This window comes from Brassica napus, chromosome A2, assembly GCF_020379485.1.
Source record: "Brassica napus cultivar Da-Ae chromosome A2, Da-Ae, whole genome shotgun sequence".
Taxonomy (NCBI): Eukaryota; Viridiplantae; Streptophyta; class Magnoliopsida; order Brassicales; family Brassicaceae; genus Brassica; species Brassica napus.
This window is the reverse complement of record NC_063435.1, coordinates 28,080,431-28,092,667: the sequence shown is the minus strand read 5'-3', so window position 1 is coordinate 28,092,667 and position 12,237 is coordinate 28,080,431. Positions and strand designations below refer to the sequence as shown.

The window sequence follows — 12,237 nt, the reverse complement described above, 5'->3', positions numbered from 1 at the left end:
TGTCACATGTTAAGAAACATTTTTGTTTGTCTCTCGTTGTAGAGAAAAAAAAGAGAGTCACTTGTTCAAATGGATTAACGAAGCTTTGCTAGATGAGATGGAATGGTAGGTTCAAAACATAAGGTACTTGTAGATAATGTGAAAGAGCTGCAAAAAAAAAACATGACGGATCAATTTGAATTGCAAAAGAAAGGGCTTGAAAATATAGAAGATGAGATGAGGATTAAGAGTGGCGAGATTGCACTACTTGGGAAGATGAAAGAAGAGATGTTGGTGTTGTATTGCGTTATAGAACATGTGCTATGGTAAATTTCCTTATAGAAAATTATGTTTTTGGGAAAAGTTATAAAACATCGTAATGATTATTAACTCATAAACCATTATAAAGTAAAATTTTATATCTGTATATTTATTTTTGGCAAGAATTTTTGAAATATATTAATAACATATCCTTTATATACTAAAGCACAAGTCACTTTACCAATCAAATCTTGACACATGGAATATGTTTAAAACAAAAAAAAAACTAAATAAAATACAAAAGTATTTCGATTCCCATTTTTCTAAATTCCTAATAACTAAATTCCTATTTTTTCTCAGATTATCGACACCACGTTCAAAAAGATCCTCAACACTATGTAAAAGTTTAAAACTTTTTTACCTTCTATATAAATTTCCATCTATTAATTTGTTCTTTGTTCAATCTCTTTCTCTTCTACATTTTATCTTCTTCTCCATCGCTTCATTTTTTTATCAGGCGTTCATATTTAAAATGATTAAATTAAAAACTACAGATTAAGACAGAAGAAAAAAACATATAAATAAACAGAGAAAGAAGGACGCTTGGAAATTGGAATGGAAAACCAGTCCAGGTAAAAAAGAAGTAGCACAATAATTTCATCTTCATCGTTTCATATTTTGGGACTGAGGTTTTGACTGATGCAAAATAATAATTCGTACATGGTTTTGGTTTATGATTACTCTTAATTTAGATTCAGTTTCCTTCTTTTATCAATCAATATTATCTTCTTCTTTTTTTTTTTCATATTTCAAGTTAGAAATATATACAAAGATAACAAAATGATTTTAAAACAAAAATGAAGAAATTCTTTTTGTTAATTGAAGTTATTTGATTCTTATAGTGTATTAAAAGAAAAAAAAAAGAATACAAATATGCGATGAACTGAAGTGTATTCGGCTAGAAGGTTTTAAAATCCAGGTTAGTGAAACTAAAAAAAAGCCAAGCTTTTCATTGCTCAAATTCATCATGTTAAATTTTTTTTTCATGAAATTTTTCTTCTAGCCTACTTAAACTTTTTTTCTTTAGATATGGTCAAAAATAGAAAAAGATAAAACTTAAACAAAGTATGCCAATAACAAATTCACAATGAATTAAACTTAAACAAAGTATGCAAACTTAAATCACTTTATCGTGTCGTGATAGTTAGTTGTGATAGTGATGACAATTCAAATAAATAAAATGATATTAACCTTTTTCGTTATAAATTCCACACATATATTAGAAAAAACAATATCATATAAAATGATGTTCGTGCTTAGCACGAGAAATATACTAGTATATATATATATCACACTAATTAAAAATAAAGCAAATACAACTACATTATATTTTACATTAATTTATATACCATATTTATATGTGTATATATATATATGTTAAAATAAATTATAAGTGTGCATAAAAAATACCAAAAAAATATTAGTCAATTAAAATTTTTTTTGTTGATGATTAAAATGCTTTAAAATAGACGTGTCAACTCTATAGAGAAATTAAAATGTTGATGTGAAAAGTCATATTTTGTAGTATTATAGTGTTGACTATATAGTATAGAGATTGCAAAATTATGTTTTTTTTCCTACAAAATTCTAAACCATATTTTCTGTTAAAATAATAAAATTGTGTATAAAATCATGTTTTTCTAATAAATGAATAAAAATCATGTTTAGGCAAAAAAAAAAACTAACAAAATATGTGTGTTTTTATTTATTTTAGAAACCTTAATTTCCCATCAAGGACGTACCTAAAGATGGAGGTAAAAACACTAGAATAAAAAAAACACCCACTCCTTTTATCGACAGCCATCTAACCCTAGAATTCCCCCTTCTTCCTTGTCTGAGTCTAATAAGTTCCGATCCATATCCGTCGAAACCATGGTCGTCCGTAAGATATATATATCTCTCTCTCTTTCTTGGTAGTTATTTATTAGATCTGATTTGCTTATTTGTTAATAATCACCCTCGCTCGCTCGCTCGTGCATTCATGCAGATGGTTGGACAGGCGTCTTCTGGGACATGGATGACTTCCCACTCCCTCCTGGTCTCGATGTAGATCAGTTTGTTAAGAATGTCGAGTTAGCTATATCGAATGCGGGCGCTCTTGGTGAAGTGGAGTTCTTTGCTTATAGTAGTTCGGATTCCTTTGATTATGGTCGATATCTCGAGTCCATGTCCTTCACTCCAGCTAAAGTTGTCGGTAAACGTTCAAGGTTTTATCGTTTGATACATCGCATGCTTAACTGGGTTCACAAACGTCAACAGTATGGAGGCAAAAAAAATTTGTTGGTGATTGCAAAGGCTATGCCAGGGGAAGATAACATTAACCTGATCAGTTTTCTTGACGAAATGATTGTTAGAGATCATAATGTTTTCACAGTAGTTCCTGAGGGTTGCTCACCAGAAAATTTTGATTATCCTGAGCCAATTTTAGCTTGGTATTGGTCAGACTTATGTTCTGGAAACAGATCCATCGACCTTTCTTCTGCATATCCTACTGATGATGATGATGATGATGATGATGATGATGATGATGATGATTCCGGACCAGGTGTGAAACGTGCAAGTGAAACTCATGCTGCTGGTTCTGCTAGGAAACTTCTTCAGAACTAGTTAGCAGCATGATAAATACTTTTGTTTATATCAAAATTTGGTTTGTTGTTGTGCTTTTCTAACGCTGTGTTCTTGTAGCTGTTGTGCTTCTAACGCTGTCTTCTTGCTTTTGCGTAAACTCTATGGTTTTGTGTTGAAATGATTTGCTTCCAGAAGCTCCTAATGCTTTAATCATATACCAACATCTTTGGCATAAATCATATGTTACATAATATAATCTGTGAGCTATATTTGTTGTAGATCGTCTTTAAACTTGCCATTTACGCACTCGTTTGTTTTGATTTAACAGTTATAAATTCTTCAATTAATGGGAGCAGAAAAAAGTATCTGGCTCTATGAAATTACACAAGCAGAAAATGGGAAAAAAAAGGTTGCAACTGCAAAATCATCAAATTGAACCCACATAGTTGTTGCAGATGAGAGATTATTACACAAAAATATTAAAGATACACATTATTCTTGGAATCAAACATTTAAGTTCAGATACATTATTATTCTTGGAATCAAATCTCAGCCCAGGCGCGCTCAAAGGGAGCTTTGCAACGCAATGAAGATAACTTCTCTGAGGACATGGGCTTTTTTCCAGCCAGTAGATCTTTCCATATCCATATAAAGCTTGCACTAGGAAGCTTCACACGCTTTATTTTCTCCTTTTCGTAATCATCAGCCAGTACCCAGAGACAATTATTAGCAGGTGATCTCAAATTCCTAGAAACGTAGACAAAGTCTGTATCTTCGTCTATGTTTTCTGCGATTACCATCACATTTTTTGGGGTACAAGCAGACAAGCGAGTTGTGTCCAATTCCCATAGACCAATGTCCACTAACATCCTATTAAGTCTCGAAAATTTCTCCGCTGTAAATACATAAAAATAAATAAATAAATAGCACATGAAATAAGAAAAGAAGGGGGGGGGGGGGTTCGAAGCAAACTTTTAAGTAGGAAGGTGACTCCATCACCCAGATTGTCCGGTTTCTTCTCACCATAAGCCCTGATTTTTAGCTCACCAGTATAACCATTGCTGACAAGAACTGATCTGAGAGTCTCGAGATAAGAGCGATCGGTACGGATAGGGAAGTCAGTCACGTCCCAGAAGACCTCTGTGTCCGCATCTACGATCCGAAACAAAAACTAGGAAACCATTAGATCGATCGATTAATCTTAGAGAGGTACAAGACAAACAAACCCCGAGAAAGAGGTAACATCTTACCGGAGAAGTTGTTGACCATGGTTTCCAAGGATGAATTTGAGATGAAAAACGAATTAGGGTTAGATGAGGGGGAAAGTCGACGGTCTTTATATATGGACCCCGGCCCAGCACAGTCATTTTTGGCATCATGTGCAACAATAAAAAAAAAATTAAATTGAAATTGTATTTAGGGCATACCCCGAGTGTATGATAATTTGATGTGGACTGATAGTTTCAAAATTTGGAACACAAGTCTTGAGATAGTTAGCAATGTCAAAGATTATACTCCTTCTGTTCCCGAAAGAAGAATTTTCTAGAGTATTTATGCATATTAAGAAAATAATTAATTTTTTACAATTGAATTTATTATTTATTTTACTATATATTTTCCAATAAATATCAACCAATAGTATTCAACCAATTCAAATATTTTCAATTAATGTTTTTTAAGAGTATACAACTTTTCAACATTAACTACTAAAAATACCTTAAATTTTAGAAAATTTATCAATTTGGAACAAAAAATAAATCTAAAAAATAGGGTGAGTATACATCAAAAGAAAAAGAGGATAAGAAAGAAGAGTCTGGGAATTTCTAAAACAACACAAGCCACGTGCATATTAGAGGATAAGTATCACTTTGTATAGTTTAGATATTATTCCTTGCATATTCCTTTCTGTTATGAGCCGATCCCTATAATCGCTCAACCTCTTGTACTATATATGTTGACATCAATACATAATACATTCCAAGGGAAACATAATCTCTTATATGGTATCAGAGGGTTACAGTTCCTGAAACCTAATACGCATCTCTGCGTCTCTCTCTTTCTTCTTCTCTACGCCTTCTTCAATCTTCTTCAATCTCTAATCTTCTCTACCTTCCATGGCTGCTCCTGTTGCTCAACACGAACGCGCTTACGGTGTGACAAACATCAAACATCACATCCCCCTCATTCTTGACATCGACGATGGTAACTACGACGCCTGGCGAGAGCTTTTCCTCACTCATTGCCAGAGCTTTGACGCTTCCGGACATCTTGATGGAACTCTCTTACCAGAGGATGATAACGACGTTGCATGGAAGAAACGTGATGGCCTAGTGAAGCTATGGATCTATGGTACACTCTCGAAGAACCTCTTCAAGAGCACGTTCAAAACCGGGGGAACATCTCGCGAGATCTGGCTCCGACTCGAAAATTTCTTCAGAGACAACAAAGAAGCTCGGGCAATCCAGTTGGATCATAAGCTTCGAAATCAGGAGATTGGTGATCTGTCTATCCATGCTTACTCCCAAGAACTCAAGTCCATTGCGGACCTCCTTGATAATGTAGGCGCGCCAATTTCAGAGAGGACCTTGGTTACTTATCTACTAAATGGCCTCAACGCAAAATATGACAACATCATCAATGTCATAATGCACAGACAACCATTTCCTACGTTCCAGGAGGCTCGCTCGATGTTACTCCTTGAAGAGGAACGCTTGGGCAAGGGCAAGAAACCGGCTCTCCACAAAGACGAGTCTTCAAGCTCTCCAAAGGTTCTCGACTATGACTTCCTCTCTTCTGATGGCGAACCTTCTCCTCTGTTCCGCCAGATACTGGAGACTACCACCGTCCCAGCAACAGCTCCGCCGAGTGTGGAATCTCCTACTCGCGCAGCGCCAACTCAATCAACCCAAGTGGTGAGAGAGGAACCAAGGCACGCCATGTCAACACGTTCAAAACATGGTATATCCAAGCCTAAACAGATTCTTTCTCTTCATGCTCAAACACAGTCTCCACTTCCAAAAAGCTATCTCAAAGCGCTTGATGATCCAAACTGGAACCCGGCAATGAATGTTGAGTACGATGCTTTTATTAAGAATAAGACTTTTGACCTTGTACCAAGACCTCCAAACACTAATGTTGTTAAGTCAATGTGGCTCTATAAACACAAGTATGATGCAGAGGGTTTCTTTAAAAATCACAAGGCTCGACTCGTAGCCAATGGGAAATCACAAGAACAAGGCATCGACTTTGACGAAACATTTAGTCCAGTGGTTAAACCAGCAACCATTAGGACGGTTTTACATGTTGCACTAATGTGTGATTGGCAGGTTCATCAGCTAGATGTTCAGAACGCTTTCCTACATGGGACTCTCGACGAGACAGTGTACATGACTCAGATACCGGGCTACGTAGACAAAACAAAACCAGACCATGTCTGCAAGTTAAACCGCTCGATTTATGGTTTGAAACAGGCCCCTAGAGCCTGGAATGCTCGATTTGTTACATTCATTACTTCTAATGGATTTACACAATGCAGATCGGACACAAGCTTGTTTGTTTACAGGAGAGGAAACTTAACAGCATATCTCATCTTATATGTTGATGAGATTATAGTCACCGCCTCCACAGACACGCTAAGACAAACCATAATAAGCCTCCTCAAGTCAGAGTTCCCTATGACAGACTCAGGTCGCATCAGCTCCTTCCTTGGCATCTCCGCAAAGTTCAATGAAAAAGGTCTCTTTCTCAGTCAAGCAAAGTACGCAGAAGACATCATACACCGCGCAGGCATGTCTGATTGCAAGCCTTGCGCCACCCCAGTTGATTTAAAATCAAAATTGGCCGAGAAAGATGGCAAGCCTGTTCCTAACCCGACGGAATACCGGAGCTTAGCCGGAGCCTTACAATACTTGACCTTTACGCGACCTGACTTGTCCTATGCAGTGCAACAACTTTGTTTGTTCATGCATGATCCGAGGGAAAGCCACTTCCTTGCCATGAAACGAGTGATTCGCTATCTACAAGGCACGAAAGCAATGGGGTTACAACTGCTCAAGAAACAGAGCATGAAGCTCACCGCCTACACGGACGCAGATTGGGGAGGATGTCCGACGACAAGACGCTCCACATCAGGCTTCTGTCTTTACCTAGGAGATAACCTCATCTCGTGGTCAGCTAAACGCCAACCCACAGTCTCTAGATCAAGTGCAGAAGCCGAATACAAAGGAGTTGCCAACGCTGTCGCAGAATCTTGCTACCTACGCAATCTACTTCTGGAAATGGGCAGACCAATGCGCCAGTCAACCTTGGTGTACTGCGACAACGTCAGCGCGGTATACCTCTCCTCGAATCCAGTTCAACATCAACGTACAAAGCATATTGAGATCGACATACATTTTGTCAGAGAAAAAGTTATGATGGGACAAGTCCGCGTACTTCACATTCCAGCAACACTTCAATATGCAGATATATTTACGAAAGGACTACCTTCCTCGCTCTTCAACGATTTTAGATCCAGTCTTGGTGTGACAGAGCCCACGCTGCAACTGCGGGAGGGTATTAGAGGATAAGTATCACTTTGTATAGTTTAGATATTATTCCTTGCATATTCCTTTCTGTTATGAGCCGATCCCTATAATCGCTCAACCTCTTGTACTATATATGTTGACATCAATACATAATACATTCCAAGGGAAACATAATCTCTTATAGTGCAAAGCAAGGACCGAGTGAGCGACATCATGGGAAAGCTAACGTTACAAAGATTAAACACGGGAATGAAAATAACAAAGCAAGAATGAAACAAATGATCAAGAGGGGAGAAACCACATGGCATCTTTGATTTTTTAAGTTGGAGAGACTGGCAAAGCGTTTGATGGTCTTTGTTGCAAGATTGTTCACACATACGTTGATGCATGGAGTTTAACGTTTCATGTGATTAAAACGGCGGTCGTGACGGGTGAAGTAGATGGAGTTTGGCTCAATACCAAGGCTGTGGTCAGCAGGCACAGTGATACCCAAATCAAAAAAAAACAAAGCCTCATCACCTAGAGAATCAACCTCAACAAGCCATGTATCTAAGGTCCCCGGGTCTAGATCTTTAGCATCCCTCTTGTACATGCGAAAGATCCTAGGCTTTCAAGAGGTTGGCTCGTAAGCTCTGATATAGAGAAACAAGGGAACCCCTGATGTTGGAACACCAATGTTAAAGCTATATGAGAAGGCCTTATCTCCATACATTGCTTTCTCATCAGCCTCACTCATTCTTGGCATCGCCATTGGAAACTTATGTACTTACGTGTGGAGAGGAAGTAAAGATTATAACCTTTAAGAACAAAATCATAAACGCCTTGTAACTCCCTGCGAACATCCATATGTAATGTAATCTCACGGTAATGAACATCGCCTTTCTTACAAAACCCTAAGTACTGGCAATTCGAAACTCTCCTCACCACAACATAGTCTCTATTCTTATCGTCTACCCACATGAGACCCCTAAGGTCTTTGCTAGTGTGATGACCCCAAGCAAAAGCAGTACCTAGCTTAATTAAATTCTCCTTGAATTTGTTTTCTCCCCCACGTTTAATCTCATGAGGGCCACCTCTGGGTGTCTCAAGACGTGGGAGTACAATCCTCTGGTGGCTAACGCCTAAACACGTCTATGATGTAGAGATCAGATCTAGAATCCACCACAAGGAACCACTTACATGAGTTTCATAGGAATTGATACCCCGAAAGGTCACTCTTCGCCACCTAAAACCTATCTTCTTTTGGGTTGTAGAGACGACAACCACCCTCTTGTGGACATAGCATCAGTAACGGAGATCTGAATCTAGGCCGCAACGGTTGCTTGGAACACAAGTACCAGTTCGAACACATTGCAAGATCCTAAACATATAAACGTAGGATTAAAATACATTCTCAATGGGGTGGATTGTACCAGTAAGATTCTCGCGGCCAAACTCTGCAATGCTGCAGATGTAATACGGAAAATGGACAGAACATTGCCAATGGAGTGGTTTGTAGAAAAAAGACGCTAAACACAATGCGAATGGATGAGAATCTGTTGAAGATCGTCAGAAAGTATGGAGAAAGGATCATGTTGAAGGAGTCTGATCTTCTACCAAGGATCTCCAAGAAGAAAACAAGAAGACGTGGTGCCTAGTTGAAAAATGTGAGCACAGATAAGCATTTGGTTTGTTCTATGGACTGGCAAGGTCCACCACCATGGGATTCATCTTTAGGAGGTGATGGCTGCCCTAAATTTCTCTTGGATGGTGATTGGATAAATCTCTTCCAATCTTGTGTTTATTAAACTATACTGATCCTAGATTTATTTCACTAAATAGAATTATATAATGTGACTGTACTATATTTGTGAAATATAGTTTCTTGAGTTCAACCATTTTGATATTGTCCATGTGGTAATCATACTATATGCTTATAAAACAACTCTCTAGGTTGAAGGTTTGGCGAAACATGTGCGTTGTCTGGGGATTGATGCTGCAGTTCCACCCTCAAAGAAGCCAGATTCAAGGTACTTTCCCCTAAGCTAGTATTAATAAATTTTGATGGCATGGGGTTGATCACAATATCTTTCTGAGTTAATTAACTTCGTTGTTGATTTGTTGACATAGGGAGTTGCTTGATCAAGCATTGAAAGAAAACATAGTTCTATTGACAAGAGATACTAAATTGTTGAGACACCAAGATTTGGCTAAGCATCAAATATATAGAGCCAAGAGGCTTCTTAAATGAGCAGATTCTTGAGGTACAACAATGTTAATCCTTCTGAACTGTGATGCGGCATGTTTTGATTGTCTGGATTTATTTATTAAAAAGGAGGCTGACCTGCAAGTTTTTCCTTAGAGAGTAGGATCTTTCTTAAGACATCTAATTATGAAATAGCTACAAATAACTAGTTGATCTTTATCCACTACCACCTTGCTTCCTTGCTTGATAATTTATTTCATGGGCATTCTTGGATTCATACTTGGCCAATAGAGTCTCCTGCATTCATTGTGGAACCAGTTTTCTTATATTCAGTGGAATAGTTGTGGATATAATCTGAGAGTTACCACTGAAACAATTAAGCTGAACAGGTGATAGAGACTTTCCAGCTAAAGATCAGCGAGAATCAATTGATGTCAAGATGCACGAAATGCAATGGGAGATTTATTCAGAAACCGCTGACAATTGAAGAAGCTATTGAAGCAGCAAAGGGTTTCCAAAGAATATCAAACTGCTTAGTTAACAAAAAAAAATGGAGTTTTGGCAGTGCATGACTGCCATCAGCTCTACTGGGAGGTAAAGTCCCAATCTCTTACTCTCTTACTCTCTTGCCATGTCCAGAAGTTCATGGATGTATGCAAGTTGAGTGAATGATTCATGTTTTTTTCTTTCTTTTGCTGAAGAGTTTCATTTTACTTTCTCTTGGCCTTGGTTCCCTCGTCATGTCTGAGCAAACAAGATGTGTTTTATAATAATAATTTTTTTGGTTTAGAAAAGAAAAACTTTTAACAAAGAAACAGGACATGAAAGTATTTACTCTTTAACCAAAACAGAAATGATATCAAGTCGATAAGAGAAGGGGCGTACATCACCTGATGACAATAATCTTAAAATCTTGTGAAGCTAGGCAAGAACCATTAGATATGTTATTTACCTACTTGGCAGGACGTTAAGAGGAAGTCATCTGACCCCATACAATTTGAAAATTAGTTTAGTTTTTTATTAAATTTTTTTGTGTTAGGATTAACTAACATTATTTCATTTTTGAATTCAATAATAAACTAATAAATGTATAGAAAACTAGAATATATTAGCTAAATTAAATTCTTTAAAATATTTCCAGGAAAAAAGTAAGCTCACTAGAATAAAATAAAACCAATCATTTCTGTTGATTAGCTTATAGCCTTATATTTTTCATCTTCTTCCACTCTTTTTCAGTGTCTATTTTTTTTTTGTAAGAAAATGGGAGAAAACCTCCCAATTTTATTAAAAAGAAAACTTCAAACTTCTTGAACTTGTCGTGGCCGTAATGAGCCATCGACGTCCTCTCGTATCAAACTAACAAGCTCTATCGGAACAATATCAAAACGATGAAAACCAAAAAGAAGAGAAATAGCAAAGTTAGCTAAACCATCAGCTTAGCTTCCCTATACACATGAACAATTCTGACCAACCAGTCCCTCGTCAAAAAGCCATGGCACAAACGTATCAGAAAAGACAGCGGGTGAGTATCCTCGATCCCTGTCGTAAGAAATCCCACCACCATTTTATAATCAACTTCCACATCCAGCCTACTTATGCTTTTTTCCCAAGAAATCACAAGGCCAAAGTAGACCACCCCAAAGCTCCGCCAGACCCTATATTGAGAGCAAATCCACCACACCACTCACCATCACCATCACGCAGCACCACTCACTCTTTTTCATTGTCTATTGGATACTGATTTGTAACAACTGAAATCAAATTACATTGTTTTAAGAATCTAGATAAAACTTTTATATATTTAGCTGTATTTTGTAATTTTGAATTTTAGTTTGTTTTAACTGAAATTTAATCATTTTTATCTCATACTTAAATAACTGATATCGGTAAACAATAAATTAACCTGCCTGTTTCCAGCTTTTGTGATTTTATGCAAATGTGTACTTTAAATAAATATAGTTATTACATTGATACACATAATATAGTATGTGAATTCATCGTTTTGTGAAACCTTACTATGGTCTTCTAACATTTGTTCTCTGTATCTGCCAGCATATCAAGATCATTTACTTCTGGAATATTGTCCGAGAATCATTATTTTCTTGGTCTTGTGGATGGTAGGGAGACCCTATTTTTCATCAAAGCTAATGGTGAAGAAATAAGTCAAGTCACAATACGAAAGTTTGAAGGTTTCTTCATCAGTATTATTATGACGATGGTTTGAAAACATCATTCATGTAAGTTTGCTTTTGTCCTTGTATGTTAACCAAGCGTTGCCTGAAAACTGAAGCTTCAGTTAACCTTATGTAGTCTCAAGACTTAGATTGAAACACTTCAGAACTTAGAACAATATGTAGTCTCAGCTCATCCTTTACATGCTTGTTGGCTGCAGCAAATACATTGCGTTGGGCATGCCTGAAAACGTTCTTCAACTTATAGATAGATCGCTTGAGAAACAAGAAGAGGTATCGCTTGAAGATAATGAAGCAGAGAGCCTGACCGGGACCTTGGCCTGGTCTGAGAAAGAGTTATCTAGTCAGTCTGGGACTCTGTCAAATTATAGCTATGGGGTTCAGTCTTCTCTTTCCTCTGTTTCCAAGAAGAAAATACAAGTTCTGAGAGACAGTCTTTGTCATGTTTTGGGGAACACAAAAGTGT

General features: G+C 37.1%; 2 protein-coding genes and 1 pseudogene across 2 annotated transcripts; 1 reads left to right on the top strand and 2 right to left on the bottom strand.

Annotated features, from left to right (window-relative positions):
- The first annotated feature begins 2,026 nt into the window (after positions 1 to 2,026).
- On the top strand, positions 2,027 to 3,028 carry LOC106413921. Its single transcript, XM_013854649.3, has 2 exons — positions 2,027 to 2,182; positions 2,288 to 3,028. The coding sequence occupies exons 1-2, from the start codon at positions 2,173 to 2,175 to the stop codon at positions 2,905 to 2,907; spliced, it is 630 nt and encodes a 209-aa protein (XP_013710103.2). The 5' UTR covers positions 2,027 to 2,172; the 3' UTR covers positions 2,908 to 3,028.
- Positions 2,426 to 4,173, bottom strand: LOC125581311. The gene is made up of 3 exons (XM_048746500.1): positions 4,119 to 4,173; positions 3,841 to 4,020; positions 2,426 to 3,763 (listed from the first exon to the last, which is right to left on the bottom strand). Exons 1-3 carry the CDS (start codon positions 4,135 to 4,137, stop codon positions 3,411 to 3,413), a joined length of 552 nt encoding a protein of 183 aa, XP_048602457.1. The 5' UTR covers positions 4,138 to 4,173; the 3' UTR covers positions 2,426 to 3,410.
- A 3,831-nt stretch (positions 4,174 to 8,004) lies between these two features.
- LOC125575531 lies at positions 8,005 to 10,183 on the bottom strand (annotated as a pseudogene).
- Positions 10,184 to 12,237: the final 2,054 nt, after the last annotated feature.

Bases quoted from the DNA above. Each gene is read 5' to 3' on its own strand.
- LOC125581311 (XM_048746500.1), bottom strand. The intron at 3,764-3,840 runs GTTTGCTTCGAA...ATGTATTTACAG, and splicing joins AGTCACCTTCCTACTTAAAA to CGGAGAAATTTTCGAGACTT.